This window comes from Eptesicus fuscus, chromosome 9, assembly GCF_027574615.1.
Source record: "Eptesicus fuscus isolate TK198812 chromosome 9, DD_ASM_mEF_20220401, whole genome shotgun sequence".
In the NCBI taxonomy this organism is placed as follows: Eukaryota; Metazoa; Chordata; class Mammalia; order Chiroptera; family Vespertilionidae; genus Eptesicus; species Eptesicus fuscus.
The window spans coordinates 11,099,050-11,121,031 of NC_072481.1; the positions used below are offsets into that span (position 1 = coordinate 11,099,050).

Here is a 21,982-nt window from a genome sequence, read left to right on the forward strand (position 1 = left end):
GGCCTCAGAGGGAGGGTAGGGGAGGGTGGGGGTAGGGGGGAGAGATCAACCAAAGGACTTGTGTGCATGCATACGAGCCTAACCAATGGTTAAGGACAACAGGGCGGTGGGGGCATCCATGGGGAGGGGTATGGGATGGGAATGGGGGGGATGAGGACAAATATGTGACACCTTAATCAATAAAGAAATTAAAAAAATATATATTATTGGTGGATATGGGAATGGATCCTCACAGGCTCTGAGAGGTGAAATGACTTGCACATGATTGCCCAGCCAGTGAACAAGTGGAGTCAACTTTTGGGCTCCAAACTGGTGGCTTCGCCATAGGTCTCTTACCTTGTGGCACATGGGAACAAGAGAATGTCTTAGAACCACACTCTGCCTCTGCCTCTCTCCCCCAGCACACCCCCTTCCCTGGAGCCCCCGGCAGAAGCTGAAGTTTGCCTAGCCTGAGCTGAGCATGGGCATCCAGGCAGCATCCCAGTAGGAGCGTGTTCATAGCAGGCCTTTCATGGATATGGTGGAGGAAGAGGACACGGGCTTGCCAGATGAGCTGGCCTCCACCCATGTCACCTGCTCTCTTCACTCCTAACCACTCACAGCCACTGACTCCTGACGTGAGCACTACAGCGAAGTCTATTTTTTTAAAAAATATGATAGAACTTTTACGTAAAACAAGCGTTGTAAATGCTTATGAAGATGGATCTATTTTTAAAATAGCCTCTGCATAAACAAAGATTTAACTGAAGATGAGCTGGAATGAGGCATCCCTGAGTGGGCACCTGAACTCTACAGATAACTGGCAACGTAACTACAAGTAAATTACTTAATCTCACTGAGCCTCAATGTCCTCATCTACGAAATAAAGATAACACACAGTCTCACTGGAACAAATGAAGACTAAATTATTACATTTAAATGAGGTAACACATTTACTTAATGTCTTGAATATTCTTCCCAGCACACAGGAGTATTCAATAAATAAGTGCTATTGCTATTAAAGACAAAAATCAAAATCATTAATATAGCTGCACAAGAAAGGACTTTAAAAATCCCACTTAACCCAATACCCTCATTACAGATGGGGAAACTGATGCCCAAGGAAGTATCTATAATAATAAAAGTGTGATATGCAAATCGACCGAACGGCCAAACAGCAGAAGGACTATACGGACGACCTTCCAGACCACCTTCCGGATGAAGCCAGGGCTGCAAGGGCCGGCCGAGGCAGCCAGGGCTGCAAAAGCATACTCTTGCACGAATTTTGTGCATCAGGCCTCTAGTATTAAATAACTTCTGATTATCCACTTACCACAATGCCTTATAAATAGTGGGCACCCACTGAATATAGTGTATAAATAATACCCCATCTATAATAACAGAAGTGTAATATGCTAATTAGACCGGACAGCTGAATCACCTCCAGGACGTCATTCCGAATGTCCTTCCGGACCACTTTCTGGATGAAGCCGCAGCAGTGGGGGCCGAGGCAGAGACGGCAGCCATGGGGAGTGGGGGCCAAGGCAGAGGCAGTTAGGGTTGATTAAGCAGGCAGGTGAGCAGTTAGGGGTGATCAAGCAGGCAGGTGAGCAGTTAGGGACGATCAGGCAGGCATGCAGAGGTGGTTAGGGGTGACAGGCAGGCAGGCAGGCGAGTGGTTAGAGGCAGTCAGGCAGGCAGGCAGGCAAGTGGTTAGGAGCCAGCGGTCCTGGATTGCAAGAGGGATATCCGACTTCCAGTTTAGGCCCAATCCTGCAGGGATTCCTGTGGAATCAGGCCTAAACCGGCAGTACAACATCCCCTGAGGGGTCCCAGATTGCGAGAGGGTACAGGCCGGGCTGAGGGACTCCCCCCTCCAGTGCACAAATTTCGTGCACCAGGCCTCTAGTATGACATAACGTATTTGCTTAATTTGCTTAGAAATCATTTAAAATAGCCCAGCTTAATGATATTACTCCCTATGGCTCTAGAATAAGTTAAAGACAATTTCTCAATGGGAGTCAACACCCATCGGGACCTGCACTGTCTGGTACAGTAGCCACTAGCCACCCGTGGTTATTTAAATTTAAGTTAACTAAAATTTACTAAAATTAAATGCTTAGTTCCTTGATCCCACTAGCCACACTAGTGAAGAGCCACACATGGCTAATGGATACCGATGGAGCATTTCCATCATCACGGAAAGTTCTAGTGGACAAAAGTGAAGACCTCCTTAACCAAAGTCTAATTTCTGTTCTTAAACAATGGTTTTAGTTTTCTAAGTCCTTATTGTCTGCTAATAGCACTACCAGAACATAAGAAGGAAGAACTCATTAGCTTTCCTTTTTATGCAAATCTGCATATTCTTATAAAAAAGTTCAAAGCAATATATTATTGGGGGGTGTTGGAATCTAGAAGACAAGGGGACCAGAGAAGGTAAAAGCAAAAAGGGCTTTAATAAAATGTGTTCTAAGCAAACACTGTAACTTGTGCTGCTGCCCCCCCCCACATCAGTAAACTGGACATTCTTCAAAACAGGTCAGAGGCCCATTCACCAAGCCTCACTTACACAGAAGGACCATGAAGACTCAGTAAGCAGCCTAGCCGGTTTGGCTCAGTGGATAGAGCGTCAACCTGCGGACTCAAGGGTCCCAGGTTCGATTCCGGTCAAGGGCACATGCCCAGGTTGCGGGCTCAATCCCCAGTGGGGAGCGTGTAGGAGGCACCCAATCAATGGTTCTCTTTCATCATTGATGTTTCTATCTCTCTCTCCTTCTTCCTTCCTCCCTGAAATTAATAAAAATGTATTTAAAAAAAAAAAGAAAAAGACTCCGTAAGCACCTGTGGTTTTCCAAAGATATGACAGTTACACAAGCTAATTTCCTTTACAATTTATTTCTCATGCTAAATACTCATGTGAACTCACCTAAGCCCAGAACAGTCATACTCACTCCCTTTAATGGTCCAAAGAGCAAACAGTTCTGATAGAACTAGGCCTAGAAAGTGAACCTCTTTGCCACCACACCCACCACCATCACCTTCTCTGAGGTTCCAGCAGGCTGGCACCCCCTCCAGGAGCCAGGAGGGCTACTTGGCACTCTTAGCTCTTGGGATAACTAGGACACATGACCAAGTTAAAGATTTCATATGAGTCTTCTCATTTGGCAGTGAGTTTAAATTACTGTTGGTTCCCCTAAATTACTGTTGGTTACCCGACTTCTGGCACATGCTCTTCTCTCCTCCTGCCATGTCTATACCCACTCCTCATCCTCCTGACAAATGAGTCCTCTCATATTGGCTCCAACAAAACACCTCCCTCTGGGATCCCAGCCTTGAACCCCCTCGGCCAGACACCTTTTTTAACGCACCTGCACACAAACCCTTCCACCAATTACCTCCCATTCCACAGGTTCTTCTGTCTGACGGTCCCCACCTGAACAGTCTCCTTGTAGATATGGAAAGTATCTTTATGCCTAGCCCAATGGGAGCACACACCATTGTTAAATGTTCTTTTGGAAGGATGGGTGGATGGAAGGGCAGACAGATGTGGAGGGCTGTGGCAGTCAGAGGTGTTTGGTGGAGTCAGGTCCTGGAAGGTAAGTGGGATAGACACCGGAAGAAAGGAGGAAGGCAAGAAGGGAGATGCTGCAAGCTGAGGCCCAGAGACAGAAACAAGCCAGACACTCGTGGCCCACAGATGAAAGTCTTTTATATCAACAGTTACATACGTTTATTCAATTTTTACTTGCTACTTATGACAATTGATACTGATTTTCCATTTATGGTAATGACAAAGTTCCCCTCCTAATTTACTTTAGCCCTGGCCAGGTGGCTCAGTTGGTGGGAGCTCCGTCCAGTACAATACAGGGTCATGGGTTCAATTCCCTGTCAGGGCACATACCTAGGTTGTGGGTTTGACCACTGGTTGGGGCAAATACAGGAGAAACTTGATGTTCCTCTCACATCCATGTCTCTCTCTCTCTCTCTTAATCATTCCCTCCCTTCCTCTCTAAAATCAATCAAATACCCTCAGGTGAGGATTTTAATTAATTAATTAATTTACTTTTAAAAATAGACAATGTAAAGAAAAGTTAATTAGCAAGGAGCTCTCGGCCAGAACAGGGAGCCACATTGAGGAAATGAAGCTTGCTGGGCAGGGAGGACAAGGTCAGATCAGAGGGCCCTGGAGATCAGCCATTGAGGCCACAGATACTAAGACAACACTGTAAGAGCAAAGTAACTGGGAAAACTGTGGAGACAAAAGTTCCTGTCAGCCAGATAATCCCACTCCTGAGGATTTATCTTAAGAAAGTATCCGGCCGGTGTGGCTCGGTGATTGAGTGACCTATGAACCAGGAGGTCACAGTTTGAGACCCAGTCAGGGCTTGATCTTCAGTAGGGGGTGTGCAGGAGGCTGCCAAAAATGATTCTCTCTCATAATTGATGTTTCTATCTCTCTCTCCCTCTCCTTCCTCTCTGAAATCAATATTTTTTTTAAAAAGGCATCTTGAAAGAAAGGAAACATATACACACATCTATGTGTATGTGCACAGACAGACAGACAGAGATAGACAGACACAGATATCCACTGCAACTAACAGAGAGTAAAGGACTTACAAACTGTTTGCTTGTTTAATCCTCACCACAACCCCATGAGGTAGGTATTCTAATGTGAACATTTTACCCAGCTATGAGGACTCTACTTTATTCAACAAACCTTTTCCACATTGCTACATAGTCTTCATGTTTCACATTTTAAGGGCTGCAATACATCCTGGTGTATTGATGTAAGATCATTTTTTAACCTACAGGTGAACATCCACTTTTTCGTGGATATTTGCTACTTTGATTCATGTCTCCTATGTACATTATAACAAAAGAGGAGCTATAGATTTAAAGGGGCCTGGGTTTGAATCCAGACCTGTCCCTCCTCAGAGCACTAGCTTTCTGGATTGGTCAACCCAATTGCCAGAAAGCTCTTTCACAGCATCACATTGGAAAGTGCGGTCTTTTCATGCATCTGGAGAAGCACGTTCAAATATGTTTTCAAATGGGCCTAAGTTTATGTGGCAGATGAAACAGTGGCCTACCTCGGAGTGTAGAGTCCAGATTCTAAAGTGTTAGGCACAGGACCCTCGCCCCAGCTGCCTAGTGATTGACTTACTGTGGGATCTGAACAAGCCACAGGCCCTGCTTAAGCAGTAACAATTCCACAACATAACAGAGGTCAAAGGCATAAGGTTTAAAGTCAGAGCAGCTGGCTCTGCAACTTATTAGCAATTTACATACGTTTCTAAATTTATATAATTTATAATTTACGTAATGTCACAGGATCCTAAATTCATAAGATCTCATGCTAGGAGAATTCTGGGAACTAAACTGCTAAAAATACAGTAGTTCCCCCTTATCCACAGTTTTACTTCCCGTGGTTTCAGTTACCTGCAGTCAACTGTGATCCAAAAATACTGAGTGAAAAATTCCAGAAATAAACAATTCATAAGTTTTAAATGGCATACTGTTCTGAGTAGTGTGATGACATCTCCAATATCTGCTCCATCTGCCTGAATGTGAATCATCCCTTTATCCACTATTTCCTGCATATGCTACCCACCCATTAGTCACTTAGTAGCCACCTTGGTTATCAGATCAACTATCGAGGAATCACAATGCTTGTGTTCAGGTCAGCCTTATTTTACTTAATAATGACCCCAAAGCAGAAAAGTAGTAATGCTAGCAATTCGGATATGACAAAGAGAAGCTATAAGAGTTTCCTTTAAGTGAAAAGGTATGTATAAGGTGGGGCAAAAGTAGGTTTACAGTTGTTCATATGGAAAATATTTAATAAATAATACAAGAATATATTAATAAATAATACAAGAATAAACTGTTTAGCATACTCAACTGTAAACTTACTTTTGCCCCACCCTGTATGTATAGAAAAAGACATAGCATATATAGGGTTCAGTACGATCCTGGTTTCATACATCCACTGGAAGTATTTTATATATGTATATGTATATATATATATTTTTTTAAAATTAATTTCAGAGAGGAAGGGAGAGGGAGAGAGAGAGAGAAACATCAATGATGAGAGAGAATCATTGACTGACTACCTCCTGTATGCCCCCCACTGGGGATTGAGCCCACAACCTGGGCATATGCCCTTGACCGTAATCAAACCCGGGACCCTTTAGTCCGCAGACTAATGCTCTATCCACAGAGCCAAACCAGCTAAGGCCCACTGGAAGTCTTGGAACAAATCCCCTGCGGATAGTGGGGACTGCTATAGGATAATGCATGTGAAGTGCCAACTGAAGTATGTACTAAGGGATGCTACGGCCTTCCTTTCCTTATTAACTCTGGGGGCCTACTGAAGGCTTCAGTGGTTTGGAATCTGGTTGTGCTTGTTCCAACACAGACCATCACCTGAGGCTTGGAAATAATGTTTTCTCTCCGTAAAGAATATGGCATGTAATGGAATTCAACTCACAGAATTTTATTTGTTAATACAATGCCTCCGGGGGTGCTGGAGTAACAGTCAAGCCTCATAAAGCCCTCGGAGTGCATCCCAGAAAGGTCCAACACTATTTATGTGTCCATGTTCTGCCAGTTAGTCATATGATGGGAGGGCCCTTCCTTAGGGACCATGGCAACCAGTTCTTGTCTGTTATCTCAGGAAATGCTTCCTCAACAATCAATATGTACCAAACAAATACCATGGTTATCAAAATAAAAGCATGATCCTGGGGGAAATTCCCACAATGCTTCAGTGTGCTCTCCATCTGGAATTCAGCAAGCCCAGAAACCATAGTCCATCAACATGGGGAGAAAAATAAACACACCTATCCAGCCAGTTTTATCGTAGGCAAAGGACAAGGGAATTCTAGCTACCAGATAAATGCCTCTGGAGGAAGTTATTTAAAAGAAGGAATGAAGAAATCAAAGTGATTAAGGAAATGTGAAGACTGGACCCATTTCCCAGGAATCTCAACTATTGCCAAATATGATGAAAGGTAATACAGGCTGCCATGAACTTAGGACGTGGAGATCCTGCCCATCTTGTGAGCAGGTGTTGACATGCACAGCATAGCGCTCTGAGATTAAAAAAAAACCTCTGTATATGTGGCTGCACCTCTTGGGATTGGACTAATTAGTTTTCTGTTGGCTATCTATGTAAGCAGTAACTATGGCCTCTCTGCTTAGGTCTGGCCCTCGCTGCAAGTAAGACACAGCCAGGGCATGGAGTAAGTTGGCCCCAAGTTCAAATGCTAGCATGGTCACTGACAGCTATTAACCCCATACTCTGTTCATCATTTCAGAGTCCACCTGGATGCACACAGAGAAGAGGAGGGAGGGCAGAGAAGGGGGAAAAAAAAACACCCTACAGTACTCAAGGCCTCAAAAGTGATTCCAAAACCGTGAGCATAGTTAGAAGTTACTATGTGGGAAATATAGTTAGAAGTTACTATGTGGGAAATGAGGCTCCCTTTTAAATGAGAAGCTGCAAGCTCATTCTTGCATTTTAACATGCGCTCCGTTTACATTATTCTTATTTAATACTGTCAACTACCTTGTGAAGGGAATATTATGTCCACTTTACTGATTAGGAAGTAGAGGCTCAGAGAGATGATGTACCTAGTTCAAGCTCACACAGTACAGAAGCAGCCACACAGTGGGATTCAGATCCAGAGGGATTCAGATCCAGGAGTCTCCTTCCACTATCCTATACCAGGCCGCCTTCCAACAATTGGTTTTGTTTGTTTTTTTACCATTTCCTTTATCTTGCCTCCTTCATATACCCAAACATTCCACATGCCTTAAAATCAAACACATGCCCTTAAAATAAAACATTAAAACCCTGAGGCAGCAGAATCTTACAGGTCTCTGGTGGGTCACAAAGAGTACAGTACCTCTTACAACTTGCCTGTCACCTTCCGAAAAAAGGAGAAAATTGATCAAAAAATAAGCACAGGACCTGGGGAACGGGGGCTGAGATGAGGGTCACTGATTAGCACCAGGTCCTGCTCCTCTCAAAGGCCCTAGGTACCAAATGTAACTGGCACTCCAAGGTTGGCCACTCATAACAAGAGAAAGAAAAAAAATTAAGCCATTTTCCAGAAGAGTGACTTTTATTATAACCTGGCAGTGCCACTTGAAACAACTTGTTCACAGAGAGGCAGGTGTATGCTCTGCAAGGCCCATAACCAACAAGGCTTTCCACTGAGCTGTGGGAAAAGCAATGCCTCCAATTCAGAATAGAGCATCAACACGCGGTCCAAACTCTCTCCAACCGTTTCCACACCTGCAGTCTCTCTTGGCTCTCACAGCATGCTAAGAGTCTGTGTCAGTAATAATCACACAGTGTTATTACTGATGTAAATAATAATAGTTACTGCCGAAGCCGGTTTGGCTCAGTGGATAGAGCGTCGGCCTGCGGACTCAAGGGTCCCGGGTTCGATTCTGGTCAAGGGCATGTACCTTGGTTGCGGGCACATCCCCAGTAGGGGGTGTGCAAGAGGCAGCTGATCGATGTTTCTCTCTCATCGATGTTTCTAACTCTCTATCCCTCTCTCTTCCTCTCTGTAAAAAGTCAATAAAAATATATGAAAAAAAAATAATAGTTACTAAAAAAATAATAATAATAAATTTTAAAAAATTTTAAAGCCCAGTTGGCATGGTTCAGTGATTAAGCATCGACTTACAAACCAGGAGGTCACAGTTAGATTCCCAGTCAGGGCACAATGCCCAAGTTGCAGGCTCGATCTCCAGTGTGGAGTGTGCAGGAGGCAGCCAATCAATGATTCTCTCTCATCATTGATGTTTCGATCGCACTTTCTCTCCCCCTTCATCTCTGAAATCAGTAAAAATATATTTTAAGTAATAATAATAGTTACTGTTACCATGTGTCTGGATTTATATGTATTAACTCATTTAATCCTCATAAAATCCATCAGAAATAGACACTTTTATTCTCACCACTTCACTGTGAGACAAGGAAACTGAGGCAGAGAGTGAAGGAAGCTGCCCAAGTCTACGGGCTTGGACCTGAACCCAGGCAGTCTGGCTCCAGAACCTGCCCTTCACTGCCCCTGAACTCTAGAATCAAAACTGCCTAGGATCTTTCAAAAGCTCCCAGGATGGCTAGTTGTGTGACTTTGGGCCAAGTGCCCAGTGTCTACCATGTACAGAGTCATCAATGAATGCCAGTGCAATTAAGATCCCTGTTCCCCCCAAGCCCTGATCCCGCCACTGCCAGCACCTCCAGTCTCAATGCCAGCAGTGGCTGAACGCATGAAGAATGTGCTGACCTCATCTTGGAGGCAGACCCGCTCAGCTCCCTCTGTGCTTGTCCTTCCTACCTGAAGTGACACTGACTGACGAGGAGCCCACACTGACTTCATGAGAAGCCAAGGGCTCAAGTCCAAAGGGAGATCTGGACACTGCTAGAAAGCCTCACACCAGACTCAAATGCCCTAGTGTTTAGTCTGTTTTAGGCTGAACTACATGAACTGCTGATATTCAACCATTTCTGACATAGAAAACAGCCATTTCATGTGGTTCAACCTAATGGAGGAGGAGCCCTTACATTTATTAAGGGCTTACTAGACATACATCCATTCATTCATCCATTCATTCAACAACCAACAGTGGTAGAGAAGGGGCTGTCACAATGACGAGGATGTGACAAAGAATAACTGTGCTGTCCAGAAAGCAAAGGTGCACCCTACAGATGGCAGCCTAAGGCATGTCTAACACTTGAAGATTTAGCAGGTTTCTTTCCAAAAAGAGACCACAGCTCAGAAAGTTCCAGCTGCTTTCATTTAACAATTCAAACTAAAAAACCCCCACAAACTTTAACTTTTAACCTAAACCCAGACTTTGGCCACTGTAGTCAGACAGACCTATAGGTGAACCTCTCCCAATCCCAGTTTCCTCATCCATAAAATAAGAGTCCTGGTGAGTCCATGTATATGAGAGGCAAGACAGCGGAACTGAATAAGCATGAGCTTTTGAGTGGGATAGACCTGGATCCACTAACTAGCTGCCACTAACCAGCTGGGGGCCCTGAGGCAAGTCACTAAACCTTTCTGAGCCACAGTTTCCTGAACTTCACAATGAGGAAACAGCTTCCCAGGGGTGGAGCTGAGAGAGTTGGAGATAGTGACTGTGAGTATCCAGCAGAGACACTGGCAGAAGGAAGGTGCTATTGCTGTGACTAATAGAGCATCCAGGAAGGACTACTTAATAACGTAAGGGATGAGACTGCTACCTCAGGCCACCTCCAATTTCTGGTCCATGAGTGTTCCACTTGATACAAGTCAGAGACCACCAGGGGTCCACACCCACTATGGCTGAAAGAGATTTCAAGATGGGAGCTGTCTGAAGGTGAATACACAAGGAAGGACAGTGCACTTATACTCAGCAGAGAAGCAAAGACTGTTAAAAAACAAGCCAGATATGAGACAGGGAACATTCAAGAGTAGCTCCTTCAGTGGCCACAGCGGCCTGAAATCAGACTTCACTGGGAGTGTGTGGCGGATAAAAGCTCCTCCTTTCGTTTTCTCAGCACAAAATTGTATCCTGGAAGCCTTGTCCAAGCGAAGCCAGATACACCCATCAGGGCCAAAGCCTCATAATGGAGAAACCTGAGTAGCAACATCAGAGGTGAGTAATCCACACTTGCTCCTGTCTACCAATCATGGCTACGAATGGGAAGGGAAAAGGGCATTGGGCATCACCAAGAAATGCTCAATTCCAACACGAGACGGCTCGCTATTCACATATCCCAGAAGAAAGGTAAGTGCAAAAGCATTTTTTCATGACCTTAATAGTTTTAATAAAAGATATTTCACTTGGTAAATGTAATGAGTCCTCTGCCTAAATCTTTTTATGAAAACCTCTGAGATAGTTAAGGCCAAATAATGTTAAATAATATAATGGTTTCAGATCAGATCCGAACTCAGAAGGGTGGTGCTGAGTTGAGTGCTAAAAGAGGAAGCTTCACAGAGCAGTATAAGCAGTGGTTGGAGAAGTTCAGGGTCTGAGCCAGTGGCAACAACTGCTTGTCATCTGCAATAAGAACTTTTCAGCCAGAAAACACTGGGCTGGAAGCCCTTAAGACTGCCATCCTTGGGCAAGGGATCTACCTCTTTGGGGGTCTCGGCAGAATAAGGGGCTATCACTTGCCTTCCAGGTTGGCTGGGAGGTTCAATGAAACACCACCTATCAGCCATCTGTATTGATAAAATAATCATATAACAACCAACACTCCTGCTGTAATTACAAAGGTCCAGGCAGAGTCTACACTTTCTGCACATAAACTCACCTAATCCCGTGGTCGGCAAACTGCGGCTCGCGAGCCACTTGCGGCTCTTTGGCCCCTTGAGTGTGGCTCTTCCACAAAATACCACGGCCTGGGCGAGTCTATTTTGAAGAAGTGGCGTTAGAAGAAGTTTAAAAAATTTGGCTCTCAAAAGAAATTTCAATCGTTGTACTGCTGATATTTGGCTCTGTTGACTAATGAGTTTGCCGACCACTGACCTAATCCTCACAATAATCCCTATAGGACAAGTGGATGGAACCACCAGGGTTGCTGCCTTGGAAGAAATATGACTACTGGTCAGGGCATTTATCACTGGGAAGTTGTAGATGAAGGCTCCTCTCCACAGATTTGCAGAGACATCGGGACAGGAGGGGCAGGGAAAGGCGAGCGGGCCCCCATGCCCACTTGTGTTGGAATTTCACCACCCTGGTTCTGCACTCATGCCCAAGTCAGTCACAATGTCAGATTTACCTGCTCCATCTGCCTCCTCCATTTAACACTAAGACTCACATTCTAACAGGCCTATCTGACTGCTCCGAGAGCGTCCATGAATGGGTGACCTAATGAAAAGAACACCAGAGACCGAGGTGCCTGGTGCCCAGAGCACAAGCGAGTCACTACCCAGGAAGCACTGGTTTCCTCGCCTGTGGACTGAGGGTGAGAACCTGCTTCACAGGGGTGCTTTGGGTATTAAAAAGTGGTCTGTTCAAAAGACCTCCTGTCACTGTTACAGCCACCATGTAGCACCTCCACTCTGCAGCTCTGGTCCCTGTCCTCCTCAGCAGACTGGGTGGCTACGACATCCTTTTGCCCAGAGTCTAATGCCGTGCAAATTTTTTAAAATATATTTTTATTGATTTCAGAGAGGATGGTAGAGGGAGAGAGAGAAACATCAATGATGAGAATCAGTGATCAGCTGCCTCTAGCATACCCCCCACCGGGGATCATGCCCGCAACCTGGGCATATACCCTGACCGGGAATCAAACCCTGACCTCCTGATTATAGCCCAAGGCTCATGCCATGCAAAATGAGCAGAAATCTGATGCCACAACAGACAGAGAATGGCTGGGCAGATGAATCACTGGGCTATCCAGACTGAAATCCCCAGTCAGTTGTTAATAGGATATCAGGCTTTGCAGACACCACTATCTTAGGATTTAAACTGACCAGAAATAGTTGCTGGTCAATGATAAACCATCTTATCAGAATGCCTTCATGGGCTCTCTGGGGACAGAAGCGTCACCCTCAGCCCCAGAGGTGGTAAATCACAACGTCTCATTCTGCCCCTATCTTTCTCAACCATTCCTTCCTTTCCATATCCACAGTCGCACAGTGGCCAGGACCTTTGTAGCCGCACAGCTGATGCTTGCAAATGCCTCTTTGACTTCCCGAATCCTTCCTGCAAACCCCAGCCAGATGACTCTTCCTAAAATACCGCCTCTCTGCCAGCCTCCTCAAATTTCTACCTGCCCTGTCAAAAATGTAACTGGCTCCACACTGTCTCAGATCAAATGCAAACTCCTTAGCCTAGCAACTCAGGCGCTCCACAACTCACTCCCCAGACTGAGGTCCCTAAACTCGCTCTGTCTCCTCCGTGGCTGGTCCCCAAACTCACAAGGCAGACCAGACCCCTGACCTTGCTTTTGGTTCCAGACCTCTACCTAGAATGGCCTCTCCCTGACTGCACCCAACCCCATCCTCCCTGCCTGGGCAAGGTTTCCCCGGGCTTCACGAGTGTAGGCTGGAGTGGTCTACAGCAGCAGTCGCCAACTGGTGGTCTGCGGACCACTGGTGGTCCATGAGGTCCGAAAGGTTGGCAACCGCTGGTCTACAGGGCTTCCTGGAGGAGGTGGAATGCAAGTCAAGCCTGCAGAGATGGCAGGCGTGGCCCCTTGTTCCGTCTTTCCTATTACCACTTCCTTCCTGCTGCACTTAACTTTCTCCATGCATCTTGCCTCCCCTTTTGGATTAGAGGACAGGGATTATGGCTTCTATTTGTGTCCCTTACTCTATGGAAAGCAGAATAAGGCAAATAGTGATCACAGCTACCACTTACTGTGGTACCAGATTAAGTACATTACACATTTCATTTCTTTCGCCTGGCATCCCTATAAAATGTTACCCTCAAGAAACTGAGGCCCTGGCCGGGGAGCTCAGTTGGTTAGAGCGTCTTCCCTTCCTGATACACCAAGATTGCGGGTTCATCCCCGGTCAGGGCACATACAAGAAACAACCAATGAATGAATAAATAAGTAGAACAACAAATCAATGTTTATCTCTCTCTCTCAAATAAAATTTAAAAATCAATCATAAAAAAATTTGAAAAAGAAGAAACTGAGGCAAAGGGAGATTAGGTCACATACTGAGTGGCAGAGACAGGACTCCAACCCAAATCTGCCAGGCCCATGTTCTGTGGAACAGGCAGCAAACAAAACGCAGCCACCTTTCTGCTCACACCACTCATTCACTCAGTGCTCATGAAGCGCTTACCAAGCACCAGGCGACCAGTGCAAGGTGCGGGGCAGTTAATGAGAACCAAGCAGACAAGGTCCCTGCTCTCACAGAGCTCCCATATGCTGTCCCCAGTCCTGACCCTCTTCTTCCAAGCCTGGGGGCTCCACCAGGCACAGGAGCCTTGAGTTCTGTGGTGAAGTAGAGCCTCAGGCTCCATTAGGGAAAGTCTTCCTTCAAGGCATGGCCCAAAGCCAAGCCAACTTGAAATAAGCCTTCAGTAGGCAGAAGGAGTGGAGGAAAGGGGACGAGCTCCGGAGTCAGAAAACCCAGTTCCTCCACTTAGTAGCTATTAGAGGGACTAACCACATACCCCTTTGAACATGCATCTGAAAAATGGTGATGAGAATAATAGTTAATACTTACATAATTATGTGCCAGATGTTGTTTGAAGTACTTGACATGCATTATTATCTCATTTAATCCTCACAAAAGCCTTATTAGGAGGTACTGTTATTATCCCAAGGCAGTCAGTCTGGCTCCTAAGTCCTAACTTCTTAAATTATGCTGCCTCCCTCCTAAGGCTGAACCCTCCTGGCCAGGCTGTTGCAGGAGGATACACTAGGCCAGTGGTCGGCAAACTCATTAGTCAACAGAGCCAAATATCAACAGTACAACGATTGAAATTTATTTTGAGAGCCAAATTTTTTAAACTTAAACTTCTTCTAACGCCACTTCTTCAAAATAGACTTGCCCAGGCCGTGGTATTTTGTGGAAGAGCCACACTCAAGGGACCAAAGAGCCACATGTGGCTCGCGAGCCGCAGTTTGCCAACCACGGCACTAGGCTAAAGCACCTAGTGCAGTGCATGGCACGTACCTGGTGTCATTTAAACGTCATGTCCGCCTCCTTACACCGAAACATTAACCTGTAAAGGCCAGGTTTGGAAATGGCATTGCTCTAGCTGGTCCTAATACAGGTGATCTTGCCATTGCATCCTTTGGGCTTCTGCACCCTACTTTCCTTGGGATCTGCTGCAAAGAGAAATGGGACAAAATCCTGTACCCCTACAGCCCGGTGCTCACTGTTTCTGAGGAACACAGTGAGCGTCCACACAGGTGTCAGGTGGAACCAGATCTGCGTCCCAGGCCTGCCTTTCACACTGGTCACTCAACTTCTCACTCAAGCTTCAGGTTCCTTGTAAGTAAAACGGAGGATAAGGTATAACCTAGTCACGTTTCTGGGCCACAATAGACCCTCCGTCAATGGTAGCTACCCAGGTTAGAAGGGTAGGACTTCGTGGATGGGAGAGCTTCTGTTCTGCAGAGGAACAGACGATGTGCACTGCAATTCACTTCCACAGTGATGGCAGAGACGAGGGCAGGTACCGCTCCAAAAGATCTGGGAGTGAAGCCTGGCGCAAGCCCCAACTTTCTCTTAAGTCTCCTGCCATATCTCACCCAGATGTGCTTATAATTACATTAAACAAGGCTCTTCCTCCTTAGACTTTAGGCATATTAGATGTGCCCCTCCTCCACCCCAATAATGTAAGCTGTGAGGGCACAGACCTTTGCCTGTCTTGCTCATCACTGTGTCCTCAGCACGTAAAGCAGCACAGAGAAGGCAGTTAACAAATATGCGGTGAATTGATGTTATCCTGTAGCTTCAGGTAGCCCCCAACACCCTTCTGCATGTGCCTAACTTGTATTTGCCTGACAGCAAACATTTCCCCAACTGGGAAACAGGAGTGTCAATGGTCGAGGCAGCTCCCCAGCCATTTCTCTGTGCTGTCAGTCATCTGTCCTCTTCCCTCCCCCCACAGAACGTAAGAGAAATACAGGACTTCCAAGTTATACACAAGAATATCTGCTTTCGGATGTATGATTTATCATCTCCTTAATCTCAAACTATCAATCGTTGGCTACTTTTTCAAGCATTCCACCAAACAGAGGCCAACTGGATTTAAATGAACAGGGCTGTATATATCCATGAGGGATGTATCTACCCACACCAGGAGACCAGCCAAGACACATTAGTGTTAACTATACTGTTTCACTTTGTAATAATATGACAGGCATCACCTATCAGCTTCTGTCAGGCAAAACCATCTGTTAGTCAGAGAGCCAACTCATAAGGGGGCCGCACCTGCCCCTTCCCTGGGACAGCCCCACCACCAGTACAGAATCCTAACTCCGAGTTAGAGTGATAATTCCTAAGTTAGAAGCTAGAGCTGTGTAAGGAAAAATGCTTTAAACTATAAAGCACTTACAAACAGTGGTGAGATTATTACCTGCTAAGGGAATGCATATAAATTCCATTTGCCTATGCATTCTTAACTGATGCCAACAAAAATCATGGAATTTACTCCAAAGTCCAATGCATTTCAGATTCTCAAACCGCTAGTTTCCTCCATGGATAACCAAGCTCTAGCTAGTTGCTCTACCTTCAATAAAAACCACAGTGTTCTTAATTCATTTACCTATGCTGCAACCCCATACCACCACTTCTGTCCTACCCCAACTGTCTACACAGTTTATGTCAGAGTATTCTGGTAGAGGATAAATTTGACAATAAGCAGTCAGAAATTACTTATCAACCGAGGGCTGTACTAAGAACAAGTCACTGAGAGAATGAGTATGAACTCCAAGAGACTAAGTTCATGGACATAGACACCCCCCCCAAAAAAGAGCACTCCAAGCCACTTCCTTCAGTGCCAGGGATAGAGCCATGGAAAACACAGACAAAAATCCCTTCCCTCAAAGAGCTCCCGTTCCGGCCCCAGCTAACTATGCCTGCATCACCATACTACTATTTCACTATTAAACAGAGTCCCCTATGCAAAGGACCCAGCACACAATCCACAGTCAATAAACGCTCCTGTGCTTCCCTCAATAGCTCAGCTGGTAGAGTAGAGGACGGTAAATGCTGCGTCTCTGAGCACCCCATTATTATGTTTTCTAAACAGTATCCTTTATATCTTCCCACACTTAAGCAGCCTGGGACAACGGGAAGGATAAAGTTAGAGCCTGCCCGGCTTAGAGTACTTCCACTGACTGAGCAACACCTTGGTTAAGTTATCCAACCCTCTGAGTCCCAGCAGAATTCTTTTTCTGTAAAATGGAAACAGCAATTCCTCAAAGGGCTCTATATGGATTAAATGAACTGATACAGGTGAAGCTCATAGCCCCCCAAGATATGGGAGCCCTTTTCCTCCACCCCTCCCATAGCCCTTGCAGACTGTCCAAATAAGACCCAACACGGATCCTTTCAGAAGCCTCCTGGGTCATTTAAGGGCATTTTCCCATCACATTTGGAGAATCTGGCACCCAGGGCTAAGGCAAGATGCCCCTCCCAGCTTTGAGTAGCCCCACCTGTCAACCCCACCCACTCTCCCCTGCTTTTGTCCCACCCACTCTCCCCTGCTTTTGTCCCAAGAACAAATTTACAAAACCTCACTCCACTTTTAAAGTCCTCACCCAACTCTGTTAAGAAGTGTCTTTCTCCACACAGACCTAGGGCTGGGCCACCACCCCCTGCAGCCGGTTCTCCGCCAATGAAGAGAAGTCCAACAGCATGGAAAATGGCATCGGCCACATTTTTAATTAATATACAGGAAGGCATCAAGAAAAAACTTGGGACAGTCTGAATTAGTCATCCTAGTTTAACAGCAACATCCCTTAATTAAACAAGGAACCAATATCTTCAAACCCTTTGGAGCCCAAAGTCCACATGCAAATATCTGCCCAGCCTGGGTGGGAGGAGCAGGTGGACAGCCAGAGCTCTGTCGGCGCCCTCTCCAAGAGCTCCTTGGCCATGTGGGGCAGAAGCCCGCTGGCCCTTCCAGCCGAGGTGCTGGGCCCGCTCTGTACAAGGTGGCAAAGTGGACAGGAGAGCAGGTGCACATGTGCGAGCCTGTGTGAAGCCTCGGGCCGCCCGGAGAGCACCTGCCTTCATTACCAAAACAAACACCACGAGTGGAGCTGGCTTCTCCCTCCGAGACTAGCTCACCTGATCCAAGACACCTCCATAATCAGCAGTTCCAACCCTTACGAGCTGACAGTTCAGGGGGAAAGGGAGGCTGCGCCTGCTGGGGTGCATCGTGTCCAGGCCGTATGTTGCCCTCGGGGCCGGCCGGTTCCCCCAAGGGCTGCGGCCTCACAAGGGTGATTGTGCGTTCATCCCTGTCCCGTGGACTCCCCCACCCTCATCCCTCCGCTCACTCAGGCCCGACCGCCGGCAGGACGCTCTGCAAGCATCGCACCCTCGCGCCCGCGGAAGAGCCCGCAAAGCGCCGCGCTGCCTTCCGGGGAGAGATGCCCGCCCTTCTTCCTTCGCTCCCTCCCAGACGGCTTCCCCAGAAGGGGCAACCCTCAAACCTGCGTAAGCACAACCCCGGGACCACCCCACTCCCCACTCCCCTCGCTTCCCAGAGACGGCGAAGAAGGGGAAGGGAGGGGACCACCTGGGACGGGGGCAGGGCAGGGAGCAGGGCCCTGGAGGGAGGGTAAAGCCTAGGGCAGAAGGGGGCTGGCGCGGGCAACTCTGAAGACTGGTGAGAAGTCCTGGGAAGGGGATCACGGGGGGGTGGGGTGGGGTGACGTCCAAGCGGAGGCATGGGCGGAGGAGGAGGTCCAGACTAATGACCAAAGAGAGAAGATTCAGGCTGAAGCCATGGAGGAGAGGAAACAAGTATAGGCTGAGGCCACTGGAAGAGTTGACGGGGTCCGGACTGAGGCCACAGAGGATGGCGACAGAGGCCTGGCCTGGGCCATGGGAGGGAGAAACGACGGCCTAGCCTAGACTACAGGGAAGAGGAATGGAGACCTGGCCCAGGCCATGGAGAGGAGAAGGGAAGAGCACGCCTGGGTCACCGGAGAGGGTGCCTGGCCCAGGGTCCAGGAGGGTCCAGTGTGGGCTATGGGGGAGACTAGCCTGGACCCCGAGGTGGAGAGTGGGACGCCAAGGGCGGGGACTGGGAGGGGTGGCAGGGTCGCTGCCCACCCGAGCCGCCCGGGCCGGCGGCCCCTCCGGAGCCGGCAGGGATGGTGTCTACCTGAGGTCCGGGACCCCGCCCCTCCCCCACCCGGGAGAACCCACCCTTCACGGACCGGGTTCGGCGCGGGGAAGGGGACGTGAGCTCCGGCGGGGGCCCGGGGGCTGGGGGAGGCTGACATCGGGCTTTTACCATGGTGGCGGCGGCGGCGGCGGTCCCGGTCCCGGCGTCTGTGGCTCTCCCCCCAGCAGCAGGGCCCGGCGCTTCCACTTCCCCGGGTGCCCAGGAGTGAACATCCGGGTCAGCGCCCCCCTCCCCCCCGCGCCGGGCCGCCGCCACCTTCCTTCCCCGCCCCGGCCGGGCCCGGGCCCGCCCCCACGCAGCCGGCTCTCGGCCAATGAGCGCGCAGGGCCGCGGCGATCGCCAAGTATGGAGCGCGGCGCGGGGGGGCGGAGCGCCGATCAGGGAAGTGAGGGGCGGGGCCTGCAGGCGGGACCGGGCGCGGCGGCCGGCGGGGTGGGCGGGCCGCGCTCCGTGCCCCGCGTGGCGGCCCGGTCCGCGCTGGAGCTGACACCGGGAGAGGACTCACGCCCGCACCCAGATCCGACCCTCCGCTCTGGGGCTGCAGGAGCGGGTGGCCTCGGAGGACCCGTGCCCGCGGACCTCCCGAGCGCGGATGCGGAAGGCACTGGGGCTGGGAGGGGTCAGTCCCTCCCCACCCCACCCGGGACACGCGCTCACTCCCGCGGCGGACCCGGAACTGGTGCTACCGCGGGCCCGGCCCAGCCCGGAGAGAGTGTAGTGCGTGAACCTGAAATGGAAAACCAGTGCTGCTACGTGTGGGACCTGGAGCAGTCGCTGCACCTGAGCCCGATCTCTTAAAAAAAAAGAGCCTTGGGCCATGGCCAGTTTGTTTCAATGGTTAGAACGTCGGGCCGAAGGGTCAGGGGTTCGATGCTCGGTCAAGGGCATGTATCTCGGTTGCAGGTTCCAGCCCCAGCAGGGGCACGTGGGGGAGGCAACCAATCTGTGTGTCTCTCTCAGGTCGATGTTTCTCACTCTCTCTCTGCCTCCTCCCTCCCTTCCACCCTCTAGAAATCAATGGGAAAAAATATCCTCAGGTGAGAATTTAAAATAATAATAAAAAGAAAGAGCCTTGAGCACTTACTTATACCAGGCCTTATTTGAGGCACCAAAAGATAAAAGGGGAACAAGACATAAAAATGTCCTTTTAGCTACCAGCTACAGGATAGCTGTGAGTGTGACACAGGAAATGATTAGAAAACTGGGCTCAAGAAATGTTAGGGGTTGTATTTTTACACGTGCTACCGAGAACCAGCCCATTTGTCCAGTGGGGCTGCCTCCACAGAATGACTCCGATATTCTTTTTCTTTCCCCCTCTTCATTCAATAAATATTTGTTGAGCTAGTTCTAGAAGGCAGGAGACCTGGGATGCTAACCCTCCCCTCCCTAGCTTGCTCACTCTTGTGAGAATCAAATCAGGTCACCTATGGGGATTGTAAATTGTAGTATTGCATAAATGACAGGAATTATTACCATGTCCTAGCACTCTCTGCTAACCCGGAGAACTCAGTAGCGTACAACCTGCCACCAACATAAAAGGTGACATAAGTCCCACAAGAATGATTCAGACCTGTTTTGGGGAATTCAGAGAAGGGATTCTTTTCACTTAGTAAGTATTGAGCACCTACTGTATACAAGCACAAGGCCCTAGGGATAAAGTAATGAACAAAACAGTCATTGTTGCAGATCTTGAACATTGCAGGGGAGACAATCAACTACTATAAATAGATAAGAGTGTCAGGTGATTGGAGACGTGGCGAAAAATCAGAGTAAAATGAGGCCAGAGGAGGCCTAACTTAGTAATATTTAATCAGAAGGAGGCACAAGCAAGGGCAAACACCCCATGGGGACAGTCCCATGGGACAAGGTGGCTGTCCTAGATTGAGCAAGGGGAGAGTGGTGGGAGCCACTCCGAGAAGTGCAGAGCAGTAGCGGGACTCTGCCCTGGGCTTTCAAAGGATCAGGAGGCTGCTGTGTTCTGAGTGGACTGTAGGGGGACTAGGGCTGTGAGAAAGCTAGTTCTGTGTGCAAGGCATGTTTTATTTATTTGAAAAGCACTTAATGGGGCTTCCTATGTGATAGACACTGTTAACCACTTTACAAATAATAACTCATTTAATTCTCATAAAGGAAATCCGAAGAGGTAACCCAAGGTCACACAGCAGAGAGACAAAGGTGCTTTTATCAGGGCAGTAACATGGAGGTGGCACGAAGAGATCACATTCTGGGTTTTTGCTGATGGATTGGTGGTGGGCATGAAAATAAGGAGTCAAGAAGGTCCTTAGCTTGATCAACATTGGGAGGATACTAAGGTCCTTAGCTTGATCAACATTGGGAGGATTTGCCATTTATTGATCTGTGAAAGATTATAGAAGAAAGGGATTTTTTTTGGGGGGAGGGGTAGCATAAGAGTCAGTTGGGGGCAAGTTATGTTTGAACTTGCCTTTGGAAGTTAAAATGGAGATGCCAAGTAAGTAATCATGGAAGCCTGGAGTTGGGGGAAGAAGTTGGAGTTGGTGATAAACTTATGAGAACTATCAGCTAATAAATGGTAGTTTAAAGTACTTAAGAGCATAAGACAACTAGGTGAGCTCATTTAGGAGGTGAATGTAGAGAGAAGAGGTCAAGAAGATAAAGAAGAACCAGCAAGGCAACTGAGAAGGAGGACCAAGAAAAGGGGGTGTCCCTCCTGGAAGCCAAGGGATAAATAAGGGCATGAGGGAAAGTTTTGAGAAAGAAGCGACACTTGAACTGTTTAACCGAAGAAAATAAGATTGAAAGGAAGCCTTGTTCAAAATGCATTACGTGTATTTTCTCGTGTGAGCCTCGCTACAACCCTATGAGGGCAGTGCTATAATTCCCACTGTACAGATGAGGGAACTGAGGTACAGAAAGGTTAAGTAACTTGCCCAAGATCACAGAGCTAATGATTTCAAAGCCAGGCAGTCTGGGATCAGAGGCTCCACTCATAACCCCAGATTTGATTATGTTGCTTCTCTGCTCAAAAACCTTTGAAAGTTGTTACCTCATAATAAGAGGGCTCAGGAACTAACCCAGCATGGCTACTCCCCATTTCTGCTTCTTTTGATGCATCTGCTACATTCTTCCTTTACTGTCTGGCATCTTCAGCTTTCAACCCTATTCCCTCGAC

At 47.8% G+C, this 21,982-nt stretch overlaps 1 protein-coding gene across 3 annotated transcripts in view; it reads right to left on the reverse strand.

Annotated features, from left to right (window-relative positions):
* Positions 1-19,099, reverse strand: part of CAPZB (capping actin protein of muscle Z-line subunit beta) — a 122,756-nt gene extending 103,657 nt beyond the window's left edge. The window contains exon 1 of one of the 3 annotated variants that reach the window (XM_008148144.3): positions 17,763-17,869. In XM_008148144.3, the coding sequence (XP_008146366.1) occupies positions 17,763-17,852 (90 nt within the window). In that variant the 5' untranslated portion in view covers positions 17,853-17,869. Of the gene's footprint in view, positions 1-17,762; positions 17,872-18,939 lie in introns of those variants that run through there. The other 2 variants (XM_008148145.3, XM_028155465.2) reach the window with 2 other exon arrangements.
* Between the last annotated feature and the right edge of the window lie 2,883 nt (positions 19,100-21,982).